This window comes from Rhea americana, unplaced genomic scaffold (genome assembly GCF_003343005.1).
Source record: "Rhea americana isolate MKP2758 unplaced genomic scaffold, rheAme1 scaffold_49, whole genome shotgun sequence".
Taxonomy (NCBI): Eukaryota; Metazoa; Chordata; class Aves; order Rheiformes; family Rheidae; genus Rhea; species Rhea americana.
Window position 1 is genome coordinate 814025 of NW_028186634.1, and position 24970 is coordinate 838994.

Sequence of the window (24970 nt, forward strand, 5' to 3'; positions counted from 1 at the left end):
GGATTTAAGTATATTGTTTTAAATTGTTGTAAACTTGCAATCTAAATCAGCTGCTAATACAGTCTTCATTGTCTGGAGGGTAAAGGCAACCTTTATAGAAGAAAAAACATTTTATTAGTGATTGCCTTTTTCAGACTTTGTTCTTCTGTCTGACATTATAAGGAACATTGTGTGTAATAAGAATAAAGTAATTCCTTTTGTGAGACAAAGACTGTTGTATTAAGAAAGGCTTATCCGATTCATGCAGCATAAAACCRGGAGGAGTTTTCTAAAGTAACTCATTCTTGCTTTTGCTCTGTCTTTTTATTAAAAAGACAAATTGTGCAAAACTTTTGTAGAAGACTCCAATCTATTCAGGGGCATTGCTTTGTCAGTTTTGTTAAGATCTTTTGATTATGAATCTAGGAAGTTTTATTGTTCTGGATTTTTTTTAAAACTTATTTTTTTAAAGCTACACTGCTGTTCTCTCCATATGTGTGCAAAYGTGTGCACATGTTCCTGAAGTAGTGCATTTTTATATATATTTTCTTTTTTTCATTCCTTTAGGAATGTGTTTTCCTACTTGTCTCTTCCGCCTCAAAAATTAGCAAACTAAAAATCAGTTTGGCAGTTCTCACTTTATTTTTCCATTTTGTTTTTTGGACAGGTCCAAAACATAGCCCTCGTGTGTTTTATGTATGAATTTGCCTGTAGATAATTTTCTCATTCAGGGTTGTGCCTTCTAGAGTTATAGCTGATCGGAACTAAAGTGGTCTATCTAAGAGAAAATGAATGTTAAACCTGCCAGAAGAGAGTCAGGCRATGGTGACAATGCAGGGGTGGCAGTGTGAATTACCAGAAATCCGTCTTGATGAATCACTTTGACAAATTACCCAGGACAAAGTAAGGTGTTGTAGCGTTTTGTGATCATCTCTTCTTGGTTGTTCACTTAGTTAGAGATTTAAAACAAACAAACAAACATCGCCCCCAACAACTGTGGGCATGCACAGGCAGAAAATAATAATTGACATGAATGATGGCTGTGCCTGATTTCAACATCTAGAGTAGTTATTTAAAAGTTTCCTGGTTCTAGAGTTGTGTTGTAGCGGTGTTCATCAAAACCTGGTCTCCATGTGACCTTGAGATTCGAGTCCCTGCAATGAACTGATCCTCAGTAGATGCAAACTTARTATGTGAAATTATTTTTTTTGTGTGTGTCTGATTTTTAAGCTTTTCACTTTAGAACAAGTGGATGACTCTTCCCCACCTGACCACCTGCTTTAGGGCAAGAGAAAACTTGTGATGCCTGTCCAAGCTGTTACATACTGTTGTATTCTGTGAGKCATGAATTTGATGACGCTGCTTTTTTCAGTCAATATCCTTTTTAATGCCAGAGCAAAGAAGGCCATGAAGTACCAGGAGCTTTTTGTTTTTATTCTTTTCAYTTTCATTGCTGTTCCTTTTTTACCCCTAAGGGGAGAAGTTCTCATTTCTCTCCTCTCTCATTTTTGAACTTAAAACCATCTTACAAACAGATGGCATGGCACATCTATACATATGTGATTAACCTGTTTACGCACATGCTCGGGTGACCTGTAGCCATAGGTGTGCTGGCACTGTAACCAAATATGGGGCTGCTGTAGCTCTGCAGAGAAGGTTGTGGAGAGCTGTAGCTTTGTTTGGGAAACATCAGAAGTAAACTATGCTAATACAATTCCTTCTGTGCAGGGTGCCGCAAATCCCTCTACAGGAGGGATTTGCACTGCATTCATACAAGAGTATTTACATAAGYGGAAACATTTCCATCACTAAACTTCCATGCTAAATTGTGGCTCTGAAGTGCTGGCAATACTTCACAGTTAGTTTCTTAGTGTGTAAATTCCAGTGAGTTAGTGGCGAGCTGGAACAAGAAGGCAGGAAACTGGTAGCTGGGTAACGAGTTTTACTAGATGATGGAAATTTTAGGRGCATAAATGGTATTTAGATGCTTCCACCATTATGCAGCTAATTAAACCTGTCCCTTCTCTCCTTGCAGTCTCCTTGGTATTAACTTTCCCATAAATAGCTTGAGGTGCAATCACATTGTTTTTCCATGTTCTTAAACTCTTGGCCTTTCTCAGGGGCAGGGAAAAAAATGGGGATATTTCAGAGAGAATCCATCACATTATTGCTCATTTTTCATCTCTTAGTTTCAAAGGACGCAAGTTCTCCTTCCTGTTGACTATTTTCCTCCTCCTGTCAGTGACAATGCCATAGTTGTGGCTGCTCCTTCTCTGATGTGAACAGCTCACTCAGCTCACTTGTGATGGTGTGTAGTTGCTGAACCTTGCCTGATTCTGGCCTCATCTGAACAAGCAGGGACAATTTTTGGGAGGCCCTGAATGTGCTATTTTTGTTTTTTGCTTTACTGTCCTTTTCCTGGTACTTTCCTTTTTTAAGAATGCAAAATGCTATTTCTGTGTCTGTCTATCCACAGCATGCTCTCAAGTCCTTTGACAAGGTAAATATTAGCTCTGGCAACTTCATTACCTTTACTTTGTTTATCTCTTGTAGACAAGTGCCTGTCAGGATCACTTGTATTCTCCGCAGCTGGGGAKTGCAAGTGCACATTTGGAGATTCACAAACACTTGCGAGGTTGGAGCTATAGGTGATGCTTTATATAGGTTTATGTARAAAACAAAGATATACTTAATGCTACTTTCTTTAATTTATAATCTATGAATAAAATTATTTCTGTGCCATCATACTGTGGTAAGCCTAATGGAATAAGACCTGGACCTTACTTGGAAATTAGTCTGAGCAGTCTATTTAGAGACTAGAAGTAGGAAATAAGATGCAATAAAATCACTGAACAAATAAAATCATTTGCTTTCTCATAATAGTTCAAAGGTACTGCTTTTTCAAAATGATGTTTAGTAAGCAGTCCATAGGTCTTTAATAAGAATTGATATTTCTTTCTAATTTTCAGGGGCATGTTAGAGAGAGAGATGCTGGGCTGCAACAGGAAGGGAGATTCCAGCTTGGGGAGGCCTGTATGGAAGAAAGCATGTAACAGTGCAGAARGACATAGAGGTATAAGTATAGAATGTCAGCAAAGTGTATGACTCATACTGCTGTAGTAGCATAGTGCTGAATTTATTTGCAGAAGTACAGAACAAAAACCCTATGGTATACTGTGATGCGTTTGCAGATAATTTTCCATAGCTAATGTTTCATGCATCCTTGCTTTTTTAGAGGCATCGCCAAATTGTGCTTTGATTTTTTTTTTTTTTTTTTCCTTTCTCTCCTATACCTTTTTTGTTAGGACTTTGTTTTAGATGAAGGGTTAAGCACTCCATTGAACCTTGAATGCAGCAGTTCTGTTTGCTGGGTAGAGATGAACTAGATTTGTTTTTAATCATGTAACTAAGTATAGGCAGCAATCTGCATTTTAAGACATCGCTATTAAAAGTGAGATATGTATCGTAGTTTGAATTTAAAATGAGCCAGAGGCACAGCTGGGGAGGCAGTCATGACTCTCTAATTATGAGTGGAGAGAAATGAGAAGGGAATTTTCTCGTCTTGTAGGATGAATACAAAATACCATAGGTGATTTAACCTCCCCTAACCCCCAGCTTTGTTTCATGATTACATGGACTTGATACGGTAATAGCTGGTAGAAATCTGATATTTTGAGCCAAGATCATATACCTGCTTGTTATCAGCAGTATAAACACAACTATACAAACATTTAATTTTTCAGATTTCAGTTTTCTTCCAATTTATTCAGTGCTTCATGTGACAATTCAGATTTCTAGTTGTCCTCTAAAATAAATCATCCTTCATCCCCTCTAAAACACAAACACATAGACAGGACTCCTAGAGTATCTAGAGAGGCTTTGAATTTGTCTTACTCCCAAGATATTTTTGCCCAATCTTTCAAAGTAGTGAAACATACAGTTAAGTGTTTGAGTAATCCCATTAACTAAACATTGCCTGTCTTGAGACATAACTTGGTATAACTATGGAAGAAAAAAGAAGCTTCACTGATCTGTTTTTCTAATGAATGAAAGTCAAAGCCATTTCAGGACTGTCAACATCATTTAATATTTATAGAAATGGATATATTGGTAAGGTACATGATGAATTTAGCATGTCACGTGAAGCTGCAAATTATCTCTATCCTGTATCATATAGAATATTAAACTGACTTCGTACAGCTCTGTCTCTTGACTTCTTGCTGTTGCCAGRTTCCCATTTCCTGGGTTATTTTTCAGCCAGATTAATTCCCCATTATGATTTATTTCCCCCCTCATAAATAGGTGTTTCTGCACAATTCAGAGGAGTGGCCTAGGAGAGAGAACAACCAGTTGTGCTAAGAGTTTCTTGGGCTGTTTTGGTATGATGTTGCTTAAGGAATTCTCAGTCTGTGTCCTGAAAAATTTTATCTGTGCTAAAAGCTGTTACAGTCTGAAAGCCTTTTCTTAGAGATAGTCCTTCATCCTAACTGTTTTAGCTGTCTTACTAAGTGTTTCCCATTACATTGTGCCATTGGARTCCTTGGATATATCTAATGTTCTTATATCTTTGAGAATTTCTGAAAGGAGACTGGAAAATATTCCTTTATAGCGTATCTATTTTCATTAACGGTCTGCAACAGAGTTTCTCCTGGCTGGCTGAAATTTTCTTTYACAAAGTGTGATTGGTTCCTGGGCTGGTTTATTTTTCCCCCTTTGTTTCTCAGTTTTGAAGTGATAGAGATGGTCACAGTGGGAAGCCAGTTTGCAGATGAGATGCTGATCCTAGTGGTGTGAAATCCTTTAGGTGCCTGGTTGGTTTATCCTGTTCATAAACTTATTGTCACCAGATTTTTGGGCTTCCAGTGGAGCTCAGAAAGCAGAAATTTTTGACCTACTTGAAGCATGTAGGAGTCCCACTTGACAAATCTGTAGCTACTGCAGGAATATTGGTGATACCCTTAAGGTTCTTTTAAAACTTGTGACTTTTGGCCTTTAGTTGCAGATTTGAACSTATTTATGGGGAGTTTGGAGCCTTTAGTGAGCTGCAGTATGTTGAGTGGGTGCTGCATGGACTGTCCTTGAACTAGGCATGTATTGTAATCTGTGACTGCAGAAGGCTGGAAATGACAATTGAAATGATCTCTAGGGTTACTGTTGCCTTTCTTGTGGTACTTTCACTGTTTGGTCTGAATTCTCTTGAAAAGGCATGGTTGCGCATAGGTTTGTATTCTTTTTGATACAATTCTAATAGGCAATATAGATGAATAGGGTAAAAATTTCACCAATGTATCATGTTTTATGAAGACATAGAAATTTGTAACAAAGTCATAGAAAGAGTACAGATTATGAGTGGTGAGCAGCTCTGCTACACTGGATTCCTGTGTAAAAGGATGAAGGGGTCATTTAAAGCTCTGTCAGAGCAGCTGGTCCTATTTTGTAAGGAAACCATGCTCAGATAGTGGTGTTGGGCTGTAGGTGTTGTAGTGATGTGTGGTCTCCGACAGCTGATTAAATTGTCTTCAGCTGACAAGGACTGGGGAGGGTTGAGTGGTTTTTTTTTATATAAAGGTGTCCTATTGCCTTTGTTCTATTGGGAAAGGTGCTGGTTTGCTCTTGGCTGGGCAAGGAGAAGGCAAAAGTGGCCCATAAATATCAATTTTTAATGTGCACACCTGTGGATTTTCATGTGAAAGGAGGCATTAGGAATTTTATATAGAACTTCCTATTTCAGATTTGAATAAGATTAAGCATTCAGTGTGAATAGTCAGAGTTGATTTGCAAAGTAATTGTTAATGCACCCATGAATTGAGATAACCTAGATGAACTCTTTCATCTGGTATTTATGAAAGGGTAGTTCAAAGCATGTCTGGATACTGAATAGATGCTTCAAGAGATAAAACTAGTACAATCATGCTATCTTAGAACAGGAAACTTCATACAAAGATGAAGCTGAATCTACGTAAAAATAAGTAAATTGCAGTATCCCTATTTCACTGTTGTTTAACAGTGAAATGGACCTATTTTTAAGACCAAAATGGATATTTTATTGAAAATTACCTCAAAATATTTATATGGCTGAGCAGATGGATTGTGAAAGTGCTAAAATGGAAAAATAACATACTCTACATCCTCAGCAGCAGCATAAAGCAGCACAGCAAGAGCTGCAGTGTCAGGCATGGAACAAACTGGAAGTGCTTTATGTGGTGTTGCTAGATTGGCAAAATCTGAAGGTTCACACTTCTGAAGGCTGTGAAACTTGTAATTTTGAGGCTGTTCTCAACTGACTATGCTTTGTAGTAGCATTAGAACAGGAGGAAGGTTTGAAGAAAATGCAGAGGAGCCTTTCTGATAGTGGATTGCTGGTGTAGTGCACCAGCACTTGAATATGCGCAGGTCTTCATCCACATTCCATAAAGATGACTTGTTGCRGTCTGTAAGCTGCTGTTGAATGCTCTCTTTGCAGTTCACAGAGCAGGAGGAAAGTGTAACTAGGTCTGTGTGACCTTGTAGAATTTGGAGTGATGTAGCATATTGTTATGTACTATATATGTTATTTAGGCGGCTGTTGGAAAGTTTGTCCTTTTGACCTCTGTCCTGTTCTCCTAGCTCTCTGCGCTGCTGTATTGTATGTTTGTTCCATTCAAGATGTACACTGCAATGGCAGAGAATGCAGGAGTTATATCTATTGCTCCTCAATTCCAAATGTAAGTGAAYCCGGTGGCCCTTACCTGATGTAGCGTGTGCCTGGTGGCAAAATGAACAACTGCAATGAAGTCAACTCAGACAATGTGGATGCTCAGTAGAGCAATTGTTGAAGTACTTTTCTGAATTGGGATGTTCATGCACAGAACRTGGCAAGACCGAGGTCTTACTAGGCATCCTTAGTATCTTCAGAGAACTAGAAAAGCTTTCCAATATTATATGCTTCTTTCTTTCTTACAAGCTATAGAAATATCTCCTGCCTTTTATRCCCTTTTACTGTGTAGAGTCTGCTACAAAATACCTCATTTTCTGATGCCTCTGCCACTTCCATGGTTGATGTATTCTCTGTCCAGTTGACTCATCACTGTATGTGTTTTCCTGACTTCTAATTAAAAACCGTTCTCTTCTAATATTAGACCAACACTCCTTGTTATATCACCCTTCATTCTTAAGTAATTCATCCTGCAGCCTCCTTRCTCCATATGACTAATGTCTTTCTCAAATATTTTTAGAACGTTTTAAAATACCATCTATATTATAAGCAGCGCAGTGGCAAKACATTTCATTACAATTGCTTAGCATTTTCTGTCATTATTCAGTGCTTTCTTTTGCTTAGGATTTTGACAAGACTTTCACCTTTTTGGTTGGAATTTTCCATGCATTGGTATTGCCTCAGCCTGAAATTTCCACTTCAGACTGAGATTTTTTGATTGCTGAAAATATAATCAGAGTTTCATAAAGAATACTCTTCTAAATCATCTCCTGTTAGGATTTCTCATAGCAAAGACAATAAAAATTTTTTTTTTCAAGGATTCTATGGCAGATGTATTCTGCTGAAAAGAGGGAATGGTCCACCACTAGCAGGATGCTGAGTATGGGAGGGGAGTTGCTCACCAAACAGGAGCAGCCCTGGGGAATGAATTCCCACTGATTAGAGTAGCRGTTCTCAGAACTGAGAAGGTTGACTGCTTGCTTAATCTTTAGGCTTTAACAAATTTCTTCTTGAAAGCAAAAGTTGGTTTGTCTGATTTTATTTTTTGAATGAGAGTTCTCCATGTTTGTCTACTGATTGCTACCCTAAACTTGTTTCCCCTGTAATGGCAACAAAAAAGTGAATTGTCACAGKTCGTTTCTGTTTGTAAGCAGTCTTGTGGGTTACATTCTTGTGAAGACTTTGTGTTTTTGCATGTATAGGTAGTTCTGTATTTGACTAGTTAGAGAACAGAATCTATGGATGGAAGGCATTTTGTTGTAGCTAAACATTATTGATGTCTCTGTATTTAATCCTGAAAATATGCTTACRTTCTTTATTTCCACTGTATTTATTGGAATAATTTGCAATAGTAGATATGAGTACTTTGAAGTGTTTAAGACTTGGRGGAATAAAACCACTAGGTTATATGGCTTCTAGTTCTATTGTTAATGTTTCAACTTGGTTCTACTGCTGAAAGTTCAGTGTAGGACTACAAAAATMAAAAATTGAAAAACTGATAACAGACTTGCTGAGTGTACCTTAGAGAGTCCAATACATTCCATGCAACAGGGGAAAAAAATAAAAATAAACAGCTCATGGAAAAAGTGGTAGGTGGTGGAGGAAAGTTTTTTTTTTTTTCTTTTTTTTTTTTCCCATCATTGCTCACCAAGACTAAGTAGGTGGTTGATGGCAACTATAATTAGACAAATTCTGTCTAAGAATCCTGTCAGAAACCTGACAGGAGAGAGAGATGTTGGGGTGGTGTGTATATGGTGGTGTTTTTTTTTTCTTTTTTGTTTTGTTTTAACATTAGGAACAGCTAAATATGGAGACAGTACCTTGGGGTGAATGATGAACTTGCTGGCCCTAAATTCATAGGGGAGTTTAGTTTGACTTCAGAGTAAGTGGTTGTGGTATTTTGTTCTGATCCTGCAGCCTGGGGAGCAGCAGACCCCTGTGCTTCTCTCTGCTCAGGCCCCAGAATTGCCTGCTTTGCCCTGAGCTCCCTCTAGCAGCTTATCATCATGGCACTGACTCAGGTCAGTCAGTGATCAGGTCTGCTTCCTGGTTTCTGCTGGTCACCTGCAGGGCAGGAAGATCATTTTCCAAGCTGATATCTGCTTAGGCATGTTGTGGGGTTTTAGGTTGCCTTCATTTGAATCCACAGACACCAGAAGCAGGAAAGACATGAGATGAAGTGGAGCAGAACTCTGATGTGATGGTGGAAAGGATCATCCTTATTAGATGCGTGACTGGTGTTCTTGTGTTTGGGCCTAAATGGAGCACCTGAATGGGGTTTGGGGGGGAGTTTTTCCTCTAAGTTAGACTGACACAAACCTCTTACAGGTTGTGTTTGAGGGTTTGGGTCTGTAACATCAAATGCACTACCTACCTGACCAGAGGCCTTCTGGGTTGCTGATGTTTTTGCCTGTTGCAGTTAATGCCTTTTGGCTTATGAAAGTTGAAATGCTTTAGTTAGTTGAAYTACAGTCCTTGGTATTAATACAACAATGCCTGGGTAGAATTTGAGAGCCTGTAATATACTAATGATGTAACTAGATGATACAGATGTTCTTTCTGGCTTTAAATTCCATAAAATTCAACTTCTGTTCCTGTAGTTAATATGAAAAGAGCTGTCTGCCTGTCCTTTTTTGGTCCATTGATATAGTTCTGAATAGGTGCAGTAAGTTAGTCTTGTAGAAAAGTCTTGAGGCCAAGTCTTTGTTTAAATTTGCTACTACATACTGATGTCAGAGCTTTTTTGCARTGCTTACGCAGCTGCAGATGTTTTTAGCAGAGGTCTATACAAAGTGTAAGCTAAATATGTTACGTCTTTTATGCAACTGCAAACTGTTAATCTCTATAAGYTATGCTGGGAATTTGCTTAATAAAACTTGTTTTAATGATTTTAACTTAACAAAATGAAGTTACTGGGCTGAAAGACATCTCTTGTTTCAAAAGTATTACGTGACTGGTCTCTTCTTTTCCCTGAAGTGGAAAATCTCTGTGCCCTTGAAAGGAAAGGGCAACTAATTTTATCACTTAGTTACTTCAGAGAACCATTATCAGTGAACTGAGAGAATGAAGCTGGAGAAATGTAAACATAAAAGAGCCACTGTTAGCAGAATTTYAGGGGAGATGCATATACTTTTTGTCTATTAAAATATGTTTCAGTTGGGGATTTGAAGTTTATTTTTAAGATACGTGGTCAACTTAAAGTTCACAGGCCAGCAATGCCCACCTCTGCCCCTTCCGAGACAGCTRAACAGCACCAAAAGAAAAGGAAGGTGTTTAGATTTCCAAAGGTCTGTGTTATGGCATGTGTTAATAAAACCACTAACTGCCTTCTCTGGAAGGTCTGTGTGGTAAGTCTGTACTAACTGACGAAGGCAGAAGTGTGTGTGTGTGTGTTTAAGCTTCGTTGCTTGACTTGAAATAGAATTGAGGAAAAAATGATCATTTGGCTTATGACTGACTTGATGACTTGCTTGAGTTCATGTCTAGAGAGGAGTMTGAGGCTAAGCTTAAGTACATACATAATTCAGGGTCACCTCAGTTTTTTGGGGGCTGGAATGTGAGTTGCTGCTTCCAGTTAAAACCAAGTTGAGAACATATTGTTTATGCTGTGTCTAAGTAGCCTTTTGAATTGGAAGCTCAGTAAGGACAGTTTTTCATGACTTAATTTGCAGAGATCTAGTTGCTTCATTAACAAAATAAAACTGGCAGTTAGTGTTTTGTTTCTTTATTTCTTAAGAACAGAAAGTAAAAGACATTGCTCTGTGGATGTTGTCCATACCTGAGGATAGGCTTTTGTATGTCTATCCTGTGTGGAGCAAGGGATGATTTAAATACTCTTGACTTCGTTTAGAGTAACCTTTTTTTGGCTCGTGTGTGATTCCTGTGAAAACAAATCARTGCATTTTCAGTGCTTAGTGACAACTGTGAAGATGTTCTTAATTAACCAGTTATTGTCCTGAGAGCCATTTCTCTGCTAACAGAAGTTGTGAAAAAGGGTGTTTTCTATGAGTAAAATGCAAACGTTATGTTAACTACAGAACATGGGATGGATGTCTCTCTGGCAAATATTTGGAGGCAAGAAGAATCTTTTGGGCTTCAGAATAAACTGTTTTGTGTGTGCTTTTTGTTAAGCTATAAATGTCTCATATAACTGAAGTGTTTTATGCAAAGCATACAATATTGTGTGGAGCTTTACTGGAATGGTTTCTAGTAGAGCCCAAGCCACCCAAAGACGGTGTTTTTTTGGAAAGCGAGTTACTGAAGTTTGAGTAGCTGATGTTACTATAATATGTTTTTAGTTAGATTTAGTAGCTTTTTTATTATGGGTTATTCTAGTTTTGAATTGGTATCCAGATGTTCCATGGTCCTGATGAATAAATAATCTTGAAATATGTTTTGTGTTTAGAAAGTGGCAAGATATTCACTTGGGGTAGAGCAGACTATGGGCAACTTGGAAGGTGTGCAGTGGTTCCCGATGGACAGGAGGTGTGCAGAGCATCGGAACAACACTTGGAGCGGTTATGTAACATCCCTATTTCAGTGCCTTGCCTAGAGGGAGCATCTCAGGTAAGGAAGAAAATTACCATTTCCTTCTCCCCCCCGCCAGGTTTTTCTCGAGTGCATTAAGATAATGAGAACAGTTTCCTAACRTAACTTTTCCAAATGCTTCAGTAAAAGTCCTCAGTGCCTTTCCTGTAAGCTCTAGAGTTAATGTGATTCAATTATTTCAAATTTATAAAAGGCTTTTGCATTCAGAGACTGTTTTTTGTCCTTGGTAGAAACAGTTACTATTAGCAAAAGATGCTGAATTCTCTTGAATAACAGTACGTTTCGGAAATAGGTGTAGCAGATGAGGTGGGACCCTGCCCAACTGCTGTGCTACTCTTGTTTGGAGCCCTCTAATTGCTTAACCAGTGGCCTTTTTCTAGCTGACAAATAATAAAAAAGTAGCAACTTCTATCTCCAGCTTAACCAGTGGCCTTTTTCTAGCTGACAAATAATAAAAAAGTAGCAACTTCTATCTCCAGCTGTATAAGCACATCAGAAATACTTATTTACCTTGTAACATTCTTCAGTGGTATTGTGGGTTTTCTTTTCTTATGGCTAAGAAAAAGTGACCTATCTGAAACCACAGAGATCAGAAAGAAAACATTACTCAGGGGCTCAGAGTGTTTGGTGTGGTATGGCACAACACATAGCTTGTACTGCCTGGAAACTTTTTTTGGTGACTGAGATGCAGCCTGTTGGGAGGCAGTGTTTCTATGCTATCTAGGCAGATGTTCAGTCAAAATTTGTACGTCTCCCTACGAGGAAGCTGATGGTCAAAAGGCGAGGGGGTGCGGGTTGACTGCTTCAGCTGTGAGGTATATTCAGCCCCTGGCAGGGTGTTTTATGACAAGTTTTTGTCAGAAGAGCCAGCCTCTGCCCTTTCTGACCATGAGCCTTGTTCTATGTATGTGTGTGCTCASAGATGTAAAGCAGAGCCTCAGAGCTCAGGAGGGTACAGTCCCTCTAGCCCAGTGTTTACCTCCRGTGAGTCTCAAACATCTCTTGCCCATTTTTAGTTTGATGTCCCTGCTTTTGTCATTAAATATCTACAAAGAACGCCACTGTTGTATCTATTTCATGCTATTACTCATCTGTGCTTTGGGCAATGTCTTGAACATGAAGTTCTGTTTTCTGGTACAACAYAAGGCCAAAGCAGCTGTAACTTTTGCCTGGAGGAACTTGCACTTTGGCAGGACAAGTGATCCATGAAGGTGAATGAAAGGGATGCAATCAGATATTTTTCTTGGAAAGGAAGTGTGAAAACAAACTCATCTTCATTCTTCTGCCCTCAGTGCTATTCCTCYTTACCGATCTATGGGATACATGATTTGAATGATTAGCAGTGGCAGTGTTTTGGAGCAGGCATCATTCTTTGCAGAGCTAGCAGCRTGAAGATGAATTAAGAAATGTGTGATCAAGAATAAGCATCATTTGTACCCTGAGAGGAGCTGTATTGATGAGAAAAGGAAAAACCAGATAAGAGCCTGAATTACTTCACTTCAAGGTTATGAAATAATGCTAGAGTTAAAATTTKAAGTAAAAATTGCTTTTAAATTGCRGTATATAGACCAGGTGGAATAGGTACAAGTCTTAGCTGTTTTTTCTCTACTACAAATTATCCCTTTTCCTTTTGTTATTGTTTGGAGAGGTCCAATTTGAGAGCTGAATTAAAATGGATGCAGAGAGGACTTTTTTTCCCATATTTACCATGGATTAATAATTCTAATTTCTATTTTAATAGAGAGTTGACTTAACAAATAAGGCTTAAAATTAATATAATCCTTATCCACAGCCTATCTTCATATGTCATTTTAAGTGATCAAACTGAACTTTGGTCAAGTTGTGGTCTGCTAATTTCCTCTGCACTTGAGTTTGTATTGTTTAAAAACTAAAATGGAGAGACTGATCTCAAGAATTAGAGGACAGAGTAMAAAAGGCACAAAGCACTGAATTGAAGTTAAAAACCTAGTTAAATTCTACTGTACTGTTCCTAAAATAATCTGCTGTGCTGCCTGTTGTCTCTGTACGTATGGCTTATCTACTTTCTCCCSCCAAAAAGTGAGGATTCTCCCTTCTGTGTTGAAATTGATATGATGTTCTATGTAATTACCATTTAAAAACTGTTTTTGAAGTGTTGGATTACCTGTTGCATTCGGAGTTTGACTTCATTTCGCACATTCATATGGAGACACTGACCTTGAGAAATGTGTGGGTTTTTTTGTTYGTTTGAAGCAACGGTAAAACAAAAGCATAAGATCAGACTCTTTTATACTAGTGTGAGTATGCCTCCATGACAGCTTAAAATTTCCTCCTTTAGCTTTCTCTCTTGAAGAAAAGAGTRTGGACATCAAGTTCCTGGAGACTCACATGTTTAAACTTTGTGAATAATGAGACTGCAGTTCTGTTGATTATTTTCCTTTTAGTGCTTTGGTGCATGACTGCCATGGGATAGGATTAGGYAGGGAAAAGAAACTTTGGGCTGTAGCGGAAGTCAGTTGTGCAAGACATTATGCATGCAGGCTCTAGTGTTGTGGGGCGTCCTTGATTGCAGCTCTTGAGAACATCTGACTCATCTGCTGCCTGATGTGCTTTCATATCCACTGCTCTTCAGATGAAAGGACAATTAAAWAGAAATGGTTTGAAATATGATGAGCCTCTGTATTTAGCAAATGTTACAAAGACTTGGTTTAATGTTTCCTCCTTGTCAAAATGCAGTCCTGATCTGTTTGATATTTTTGGTTTCAATAGCCATCACTTTACTGTTTTTGATGTGTTTGGCATGTCATTGACATTGCAGCAAATGTTTACTGCAGCAATAAACAAGTGAGAAGAAGTCATTGGGCAGGGCTGAACATTTCCCACTAAATTGGATGGGAGGCTTACATTCATTTTGGATATGTAGTGCTGTTCATATGAAGCCATGTTTTCCTCATATCCCCAGTTAGAGAAAGCTTTATGAGGAGAGAGATTGGGCATTTCAGTTAAGAAATGAAAAAAATGATTTTTTGTTATACTGTCATTTTTAGGTACATGATTTCTTGAGCTAAATTGCCTTCTCTGTTCATCTGTTGTCTGACTTGAGTCTTTATGATTGTGCAAGGGAATGAAAGTAACCAATGGGCTAGTGAGGGAGTCTGGACTTGCTGTGTTTCTCCTRATCTTACTATGGTCCACAGTGCCAGTGTGTTCTTTCATCCCAGGTGTGACTTTCCCTGCACCCTGGGAATATCATCATGAATGTGCATGTTCTCATGGCCCTCCACAGTGGATGTTTATTACCACTCTTTCTTTTTTTCCCACTCTTTGTTGCAATAATATGATGCTTTTTAGCTGAAAGTCTGTGAAATATATTTGTGTGTTTTTGCTGTATTTTCTTTTTTCCCTTTTCTGCCCATTTGTGTTGCAGACTATTAAGCATCTACCTACAAGGTAAACAAATCTAAGAGATCTACTCTAATAACAATAATTAGTTGTCTATTATGACAGTTTAAGCATCACTTTACCGTAGAATACCAAACAAAGATGTAAGAATATTGAGAAAAGGAAACTTGGTTTAGAAAAAAAAGAAAACTGTTTTTGTACTTTGGCTTTTCAGTAGAGGTTGTTAGGGGCATCTTTATAAGTAAAGCTGCAGTTCAGGATTTTAAGGAACATACTGAGAAATAACTTGACAATATTAAATATATCATCTCTGAGGTGTGTGTGGCTGTTTGTATGCTTATTGTTTTGGTATTGTAAATATCCATGGCTGTGTTCTTTACTTTAAATGTTCAGAACAGAAGAGGTTTGTATTTCTGTTGGAGGAGAAGGAGGGGGCGGAAATAACTTTCCTAAACTGGATCTTTACTTCTCAGTGTTTGAGAACATATACATGTTAACTGAATCACTAAACTAATTTAAAAAACTTTGAATGTTTGAGGAGATAAAGTGCAGAAATGTCTCTAACTTTCCTTTTCTTCCAAGCTCAATAACTCATAGATAAGTCAGGAATATAGTTCAGTAGAAGTACTGTTTGAAAAATAATGTTTTGGTTAAGCTGTTCCGTGTGCCTCTGATTTCCGCAACTTACCTTAAAACTCCTAGCTGAATGACAGATGTGGGCCCTGAAAAAGTTCATAGTAAAGGTGGTTCTTAGTCTGCAGTGTTTGTAGCCAATCAGTAAGATGAGTAGCGGATGGCAGCAGAAATAGAGAAGCGAAATGGTTTCAGGTGACACAGCAAGTCAGCTGTAAAGCAAAGATCTCAAGTCCCATGTTCTACCCCAGCCCTCTGTTCATTAAGCTTTCTGATTTGTGATATGACTGAAGAGAGAGTTGGCTGATGTCTGCATTCTCCAGGTAGGTCAGATTACTCTGATCTATGTTATGTTTCAATTACTACCTGCAGCTTCCACTAAATGTATACATAAGCTATCTAATCTCTCCAGCTGGGCATCCTTCAGTAGGAGAGGTCCCTATGATGAGAGAGGCAACAGCCTGCTCTTCTGCAAAGGCTGATGTTTGGGAGCCTGRGAGGTCCTTCTGGCAAGGACAACTAGAGATTGCCTTCAGCAGCTTTAGAGAATTAATAGACTCTTGACACTACAGGCCGGTAGGTTTGTGGTAGTTCTGGAGCTCCTTGGCTGGTGATCATGCTTCATGCTCTGGAGCAGCAAGTTGCTGCTCTTGTTACAGGCAGTGAATGTGATTCTTGGACATACTGGTCAATTGCAGGCTTTCAGGAGACTTATCGCTGATCCTATAGCTCTGTCTAACATACCTCAGAGAAGGCCAGGAAAACTGGACTTAGTGTGAATTTAGGAGGAAAGCAAAACCAGGGCTTGTAGTCACAGTTTTGCTACTGATGTGTTTAGCAGCTTTGATGAATTTTACTTTTCATCTCATTTTAAATATGTCTCATAGTAGTATGTAAAGCAGATGCATTATGACCTTTTTTGTCACCATACTACATTTGGACTGTAATTGGTATTTAAAAGGAAGTCTCATGCTTTTCTTAAAGATGTCTTTCTGAATTTAGACTTCATTTTTTGGTTGAAACTTTACAGTGCTTATGGAAAAAACCCCTCAGAATTTGAAAAAATCCCTATGGGGTCTTTTTAAACTACTTGTCTTCCCTAAGGGAGGACTGAGAACTTTCCTTGAGCTGTGAATTGTTTATAGGATGTTTTTCTGAGGTCTCTTGCAAGGACAGTCAATGGAGCAGTCTGGAACTTGGATTCTCCAGTTAGGTCCTCTGAACTTCAAAGCTCTGAGAGAGCTCCTTAAAGAACCAAAATCTGATGTGTAAAAACTGTGTTAGAGAGAAATGTTGGAATCCTACTGAGTTATTAATTTAGTTCAGAGTTGTTGCGGAAGGGGAAARATTTGTTAAACAATCTCAGTCTAAAGAAAACAAAATGGGGGGGGGGGAAACACATATGCTGGGAAGACTGCACTCTGAGACTTTCAAATGAGAGCAATATACAGCATCATTTGTTTTTGTGCTTATTTAGACAAGAGGAGGTGCTACAGTGATTTGAAATGCAAGATTGTGTTTTTGTTGCTGTGCTTTAGAATTAATTAATAGTTCTTCAGTGGAAATGATGCACAGTGTCATGGGTTATAAATGGGTAGTGCAGTGTGATGTTGGATTTTTTTTTTCTTCTTTCCATGAACTGGTATTTTCTGCAAATGGTCTTGATCTGTTTCCTCTGAGAAATGATATTGCTAAATTTCTGGTTGGTGTGGATTTGGGAGTGTCTGTGTGAAATGCAATAATGTGAATGTAAGGATTCTTGCAGGAGTGGAGATCAGTTTCTTGGCTTGTCAGTTGATCCTAAGTGATGATAGAGGAGAAAATGTGATGGAGAAGTGGGTTCTGAGAACAATTCACTGTCTGTACATATAAAAAGTTGCAATTAAAGATTAAACAGAAGAGCAAACTGTTGAACTTAACATGGGGGATGGAGAACAACAAGATTTATCAAGAGAAGGAAACTGCTACCTGCGCCGAATGAAGAAGGGGCCTGTGTTAGATTAGGTGTGTTTGAGCTGCGTGAGCTGAGTGCCATGTAGGAGAATAGCACTAATCCTGGCAGTACAATAACAGCAAAATTGAGAGAGGGTTTTACAATTGTATCACAGAAACTGAAGAGAATGATCTACTTTGGTTAGTTCTCCTTTTCTTTCTCCTATCAGGAAAGTGAGAGTGGTAATAAACTGCTGCAACTCAAACACAAGCTTTTGACTTGGTAGCAATCTTTTTTATTCTATGCTTTTCTTATCCTGTTAAGATATGACTCCATTTAATAAAGAATACTTTATGGCTTGAAAGAGAGACAATTAAAGCAGCACAGCAAACAGTTATTCCTGAAAGTTTGCAGTACAAATGTGTTAAGCAGCAGAAGTTATTCTGAAACTATTAAGATCTGCTCCATGAAAACTGTTTGTTACCTGGTCACGATTGTTTCGTGAATAATAAATTCGTGAAATCAAGCTCAGGTATTTAACGCTAGCTGAGAGGATGAGGTGCTTTGCTTTACTCTTTTCCTTGTGTCTATAAGGAGAACCTAGGTCACCAGCTTGGCCTAGAAGTGTAATCTTTGGATAGCTGAGAGGAGATGATAGTTGTTCCCAGCACAGTGCTTCTCCTTATCACCATACCAATTTTTCTGCAGCTGGCATTGCAGAAAGGGAGAAGGATATAAAATTCTTAGCACTAAGTGAATGGCAAAGAAGGATTTGGAAAGGCTAAAACTGCTCTCCTGGGGTGATGCTGTACCAGTGAGATAGCAGCCAAGGACCATGTTGAATGTAACATGTATGGGAGACCATGAAGGGTTGATTTGCCTGGGATGTGCATGAAATAGGAGAGGAGTGAAATGGAATTAAGTCAGGAGTTGGAAACCCAGCATAGAATGGCTGAGGTGTTAAAAATGTGAGTGTGGGAAAAGTTTCAAGCTTCATAATTAATAATCATTTTTGCATTTGATTGTCTGTTGCAGTTAAAAGCCCAAATTAATAACCCATGTGCAGGTTTCAAAGCATCAGGAGAATGGAAAGGTATGACAACTAMTTGCTGCGGTGGCCATGGCTTGTGCCAGCATGCTAAGCTACTGGTAGTGTAGCCATAACAGTGAGCTCAAATTGACAGCTGCATTTAAGGWGCTTTTTGTATCATGTGCTAAGGTCTATTAGCAGTATCCAAAATGACTGGTCGAAGATGTCTTGTGTAAAACTGTGATCTGTGTATACTGCTCTAATAAGTAGAGCAGCAYGATTGCTACTCACTCTGAGCTCATGGACAGGTTGTGACCCAGCTCATTGTTCCTTTAAAGTATTTCTTTGCACCAACAAATACCATGGATCTTCACTAGCATCATTCACATTGATGATGCAGTTAATATTTATTAATATGTAATGCTGTAAAATTGCTTGAAAAATATGCTCAGTATTATGCCAAAGCCTGTTTTGGCATCCACCTTAGAAGGTGGCTTCTGTAAGGGAGGAAATCCTGTCCTATTTCACTAAGGCTATTCCAGCTGCCTTGTTGATCCCAYGGAGAGCCTAAACAAAGATTTCTGTGTAAAGTATGTCCTATGGGTGTATGCCTGGATAGGTTCCAAATCTAAGTGGAATTATGATTTGAAGCAAGAGGTTGCAGGAAAGGCTTTAACGCATATAGTTTTCCATTCTCAGTTAGTYATTAGAACTGTTATGGAGAAGGCATTAACAAATCAATGCAGACTAAAATGAGAGAAAATCAATAAGAAACTATAGTGAACTGGAAAAAAAAAAGCTGTCAGTTTACAGCATTCTCTGCAAAGGGCTCTCATCCATAGCTCCTTTCATGGATGGAAAAATAATGCAAAAATGATGATTTGGGGTCAGATTAATCATCTGTTTTACTTGGCTGACCTGACCCCAGAACCTTAGGCCAAGATATTTATTGGTACAAAAATGCTGTTGATGTCTTCTTTTACTTCTACTGCAGTGATAATTTTTYTGGCAGATTTTATTACAGGAATGGTCTTAAAAAGAACTAGTCAAGGCAAAATACTGTGCAAGTTACTCTCCTAGGAATTTGATATGGAATGTTTTCTTTAATTGCTTACTCTTTTGCATGAGTGGAAGTGTTTTCATTAGTTCTTTTGACCCCTCCTCCCCTTTTAAAAACTGAGAAAATGTTGCTTTTGAAGAATTACTTGTTAATAGATTGTTATGCAGCTAGGGATAGGCTGAGTAATTCTGGGGTACCTGGTGGTATGCTACAGATGGTTGAGGTGGGAYAGACCTGAGTGATTCCAACACTGCTCCACTGTTTGAGTAGGTATGTTGGGACAAATGATTTTGAAGAGACCTTTGGTGTTAGAACCTTACCTAGGCAGCACGGACTGTTTTCTCTCCACCTATAAGTTAAGGCTTTTGGATTTGATTTGAACTTGTTTTGTGCTCGTTTTATTACACTGGTGATGGYTTTGGTGTTCCCTGCTTGCACTTGCCATTATGTCATTTAAGCTGTGAGCCCTGCCGGGCTTTCTGGCCTTTGTGCTCATGTTGTAAATTACTGTGAAGCTTCTGTTTAAAGAGAGATTCAGATAATGAAACTTGTTTCTGTTGTGATGCTTAAGCTTATTGCTACTCCTTGTCCCCATCTTGGCACACAGCAAGTTTCAAGGGTTGGTGTGCTTGGTAGCCTACTAAAATGACAGGGACTTGTCAGTCTTCCCACCTGGTCTCTAATCTCCTTTACCTATTGACAGTCTTGCCTCTAATGTGGGCTGTGATGCTGAAGGCAGAAGCTACCTCTGAACTCCATGTGTGGTTTATACCTTGTCTACCATAGGCTGTGGATGCTGTCTCAAATGTTTTTCCAGCAAAGTAAGTAAACAAATTTGTGAAGGGAGGATGAGGGAGAAAAAGTAAAAATGATGGGTCTAATCCTGTAAGGATAAAAGTACTAAACTGCCTCCTATTTTAAAACCTGCCTAAAGGTTTATTCTTAGTTGCCTGGCAGTTGATTGCAGAAGGCTCACTAAATTCAGTGTATATGGCATGTAATCAGGTATCAACAAAGATAGCTAAACCTTATGATCCCATTGCTGACGCTTCGGAGGATTATTTATCATAGAAAAGGCAAATAAAAATGTTTGAAGGAAAAAATGTATTTCATTATCAAGGAGAAAAGAATTGTTAGTTTCCTTAGAGATACGGTTCTGAAAATGCCGCTTCCTAAATCTTGCTGTTTTCTCTCTAGCTCCCTCTTGTTTATCCCATTCCTCTTCTCAGGTATACAGCTAGTATAAACAATCCCTTTCTTGGTAACAAGTATTTAGGAAGAGAGTGAGGAATTCTTATGATGTAGTTGTTTTTCCAGAATATTGTTTGGCATAATGTTTGTTGCTGATGTTAAATTAACAAGTATTAAATAGCCACTGTTCTTACTGGTAGGTGTCTTAGTGGAAATCCCTTTTGTCCAGCTTAAGTTGCAAAGGTTTACCAGCAGCCTCTGCTATTAGCTTGTTTSATGTTTTATGAATCACTTAAAGCCCTGAAAATCTGAGACCTTGGCTTATTTCTGTTAAAATTGCCAGACTTTATTGGACCTCACATGGTCCAGTAGACCCTCACAAGGGGGAAGGAATGATAGTATATGCCTATCTAGCGGGTTTCAGTTACTTTGTCAGGGACGAATGTTAGTGTCCAACATTCACTTAAGTGCTATGATGAGATATATTGCAAGTGTACCCACCTATGTAATTCTGTCATTGCTTTTATGTATGCCAAGGTGTGATATTTTGTCTTTGTGTTTATAAATTCTCTATTCTTTGCACAGGTGCATGCATAGATTGTGTTTTTCATTCTTGAAACCTGTTACCCCTTTTCATGTCTTCTCCATTCCTGTTTTAATTTTCTCTTAGTTTTCTTTGTTTTGTTTTTCTCTCTGGGTGTGGGAAAGCCCATTTTCTTTGGTAATTTCAGGAAAAGTTTTTGACTTAAATACACAAAGATAGAATTGTTCTTTTGTACTCTTGTGAGGGTTTTAAGCATAGATTCCGGAAGCAGCAGTTATTGAATTGATCTTTCCTTGTTTTTTTTTACTACCCCTACTCCCCTTTTAAAATTTAATCACTAAAAATTCCTACTTCCATCAGTCATGTGGGTATCTAGGAGAATAAGTGACCTGATCTTGAGCTAGTAAGTACCAACCTGTTACTGAAAATTCAAAATTTATGATGTTTGTAAAATTTACTTGGAAACTGCATGCCAATTTCTTAAGAACAAATTGTTTTCTACTTCTCAGTGAATCTTAGGTTTTCACTGGGAATGCAAGTCATGTGGGTAGTGGTGGGAGCAGATGTCCTTACCCTTTTCATAAAATAAACTACAACCTTTTCTTCTATTGTTTTTATAGCACCTGTTGTGATTTGATTCTTACTCTGTTTTTAAAATAATACAGGATTGATGCTTATTGTTGTACAATGTGGCAATAGAAATCCTTAAGTAAGGAGAGAGAAAATGGAAATCTATGATAAGACTACTTTTAAATTTCATTGCATCTCTGTAAGACTTTTGCGTCTATACTGCTSATGCTAACATAGCATTTATATCTGGAACCTCTGTCACACAGAATGGAGGCTAATAAAAATTTAGGGACTTGCAGAAATGCATTTACAGTATRTACGGTACTGTAAAACTTTACACAGTTTTGTATATGCAATTTAAAAGTTGGACTGGAATCTTCCTAAGCAGAACATAATATTGAGATTTGCAGCCTTGGAAAATGAGAGAATACTTGAAATGGCTCTATTGGTTCAGCAGTTTGCATTAAGTCTTACAGGATTAATTTACTGTCTTCAGTTTTGCTTGCTGCAGCAATGTGGAAATGCAGGCTGCTTGGAGGGGAGTGAAAACAGCAGCAAAATGCACTTTTTTTTTAAACCAAAGAATGTGGTATTTATGAATTACAGTGATGCTATTTAACCATCTTAAGATAGGATTGTTTGAGTTTAGCTGAAAAGCTGTCCAGAAATAGGAAATAAGATATGATGTAGATTTAACGTGTGCCTTTGTAAGAGATCATCTGCATCCCACCCCCATTTCCTCCTCAACAAATGAGGGCAGTACCACATCCTCTTCCACTCTTCGGTGTGGTTCACGGAGGTTTTTATAATGTCTTGTGGTCGTATGGGTTAGGAGTGCAGTAAGACTGACAGTGTTCAGGTTCTTTAGGGATAACTATGAGTTAGGCATCATTTTGCAGCCAGATTGGCAGAAAGCCAATGAGAAAGGAGCTTTTATTCACTTACGTTGAGTTCATGCTTAGCTTGCCATGCCAGAGATAATTGTAATAAAGTGATTTTATTTGAGGACTTCAAATTTAGTAATGATAAGTACTTGAGGGACCTGTGATGTATCACTGTTGAATTCATATATAAATTTCAAGTTACTCTTTCCACCTTTTTTGGCCTGCACTCCCTTCCTTCCCCTTTACTTGCTGACAACTTCTTGTAGATACCTTTATTAGTAAAGGAGTTTGAAATTATATTGCTGCTTTTATTTTATTTTATTTTATTTTTGACAACAGGAAACAGTTCAGAAACACCTTTACCCATGCGGTAAGCCTACGTGTGCTTTATCTTTCAGTCTGAAGACGAAGAGAAATGCTTTTTTTTTTTTTTTTTTTTTTTTTGGTGTTACTGGGCTGAACATTCACTAATTTTGATGCTCTTTGAGAAATTGAGACCAAACTCAAATCTGTTTATTCGTATCAGATAAATGTGATCAACTGTGATGCACTTGTATTGTGAGCTTATACATTTATTGAGTAAAATGTGTAATGCACCAAATARCTCAGATTTCATCTACCTTTCTTGGCTTATTTTCTTGTGTTCAATACTATATGTTGGCTGATATTCAGGGAAAAAAATGGATCAGAAACATTGAGATGATCAGAACCGTGCTGCTAAATTAGTTTTATGTTTGAGCTAGCAAAAATAATGAGGTTATTTTAATGTTATTCACTCAAGAATTCTTAATTCATGGCAAAGGAGAGATGTCAGAAGTTTTTTGTTATACATTCGTTACATGCAATTTGTATATAGCTAGATGTAACTGAAGGGGAGTACTTTGATTTTAGAGAATCTGTATTAGAATCCCCATAGCTGTCATATATTAGCCTGAGYTGCACCTCTCAACAGCTCAGGTCATTTGCTCTCACTTGTAATTTACTTAATGATCTCTGCAGGACCATAGTCATTACACAGGCCCTGGCTGGTGCTTGCTGGGGAGGGGTTTTGCTTCTGTGGTTTTCTCCTGGTTTTCTCTTACTCTCTGTTGCCCAAGAGACTTGTTCTTGTTTGGACCTACCAAGAGCAATCTGGAGTGGATGCTGTGAAGCCAGCACTGTGCACTGAAACCAGCCTGCCACACTGTCCACGTTTGGCAGAGTGCCCATGAGAAGTGGACAATGGACCCAACTTTGCTACCTGTTTTTAAAAAAGCAAAAAAGTGTGTTTGGTCGTAAACATTTTGATACGTAAGTATTTTTCAGAGAAAAAAGAGAGTTGAAGTTGCTATGAGCAGGTATCTTTAGCACTCAAAATGTTTAAAGTCTGTGATTTGGGTGGATCTTTTTGGGGGGACAGAGTTCAGGCCTGTTAGTCACTGTTTCAAGGACATATTTTCCATACGCTGTACATCCTCTTGCCTTTGCATTGCTTTTGGGATAAAAAGAAGAATCTCCTATGCTGCAGAAACTTTTTTTTCCCCTTTGTATTTACCCTTTTTCTCAGCTAAGGGTAACACCCCAAGGTGAGATGCAGCAGGGTTTTATTTTCCTTGGACCTATGTCAAACTTTTCAGCTGAGTTTTGCACAGAGCTGCCTGATCTTTAAATAAACTTTTCCATCCTTTGGCAATGTAGCAGCACATTTCCCTCCTCCCCACAGGCAGATCCTGCTGCAAGAGACATTGAAGTGATTAGGAGACTTAAAGTGGTCAGTAAGTACATTCGGCACCTCTTCCTCATAGCGTAAGCTCTGCTGAATGTAGGAAAATCTCCCAATGTTCTCCTTTTGTTCTGTCTGTAAATCGCTTCAAGCCTGGCAATACTGGATGAAGATATTTGAAGAGCTGAATACCAGCATACTGAGCGTATTGCCAGACATTGCAAGGTAAACTGCATGAGCACAGGAGAGCAGAAGGAATGCACCAGCAGTTTTAGATGTCTACAAGAGCAATTTATTAGCCAGGTCTTCAGTAAGCACAAATGCATCTTGCCATCTAGAAGCCACAAAGAGTGCRTTGTCCATGCTACCCTTCGTGTTTTAGTGTGACAATAAAATCTGAAAGCGTTATGCGTCTGCCTMCTGCCCTGAGTTGTGTCCCAGTGGGTAGTGCATTCAAGTCACCTTTGTGGGCAAACTGTCTTGGAACAACAGTCTAATTTAAAGTGTATCTTAAAAAAGCAAGCAAACAAAAAACCCCCAAAACCACACTGACAAAAGAAAAGGTAAAAACTCAAGCAAGCAGCAAGGCTTAGGTCCTTCATAGAGAGTTGAATAAAGATTGGGGAAAAAAAATAGTGAGTATTCCTATCTGTAGTAAAACTTTTTGTAGTGAATCTCTTGCATATGGAATTCTTTGATATCCATTTGCAGGCAATGCAAATGTATAGTAGTCTTAACTGGAGACTTAAGATGCAGCAGGAGCATCTGAGTCAACTTCAATGTTGATATTAAAAGGCATGTTCAAGTCAGTGGAGTGCTGT

At 38.4% G+C, this 24970-nt stretch overlaps 1 protein-coding gene across 1 annotated transcript in view; it reads left to right on the forward strand.

Moving 5' to 3' along the window:
• LOC146588877 (tryptophan 5-hydroxylase 1) overlaps positions 1 to 24970 on the forward strand; it is a 162849-nt gene that overhangs the window by 42238 nt on the left and 95641 nt on the right. Inside the window, exon 17 of the mRNA XM_085317132.1 lies at positions 11079 to 11239. Within this exon, the coding sequence (XP_085173258.1) occupies positions 11079 to 11239 (161 nt within the window). The remainder of the gene's footprint in view (positions 1 to 11078; positions 11240 to 24970) is intronic.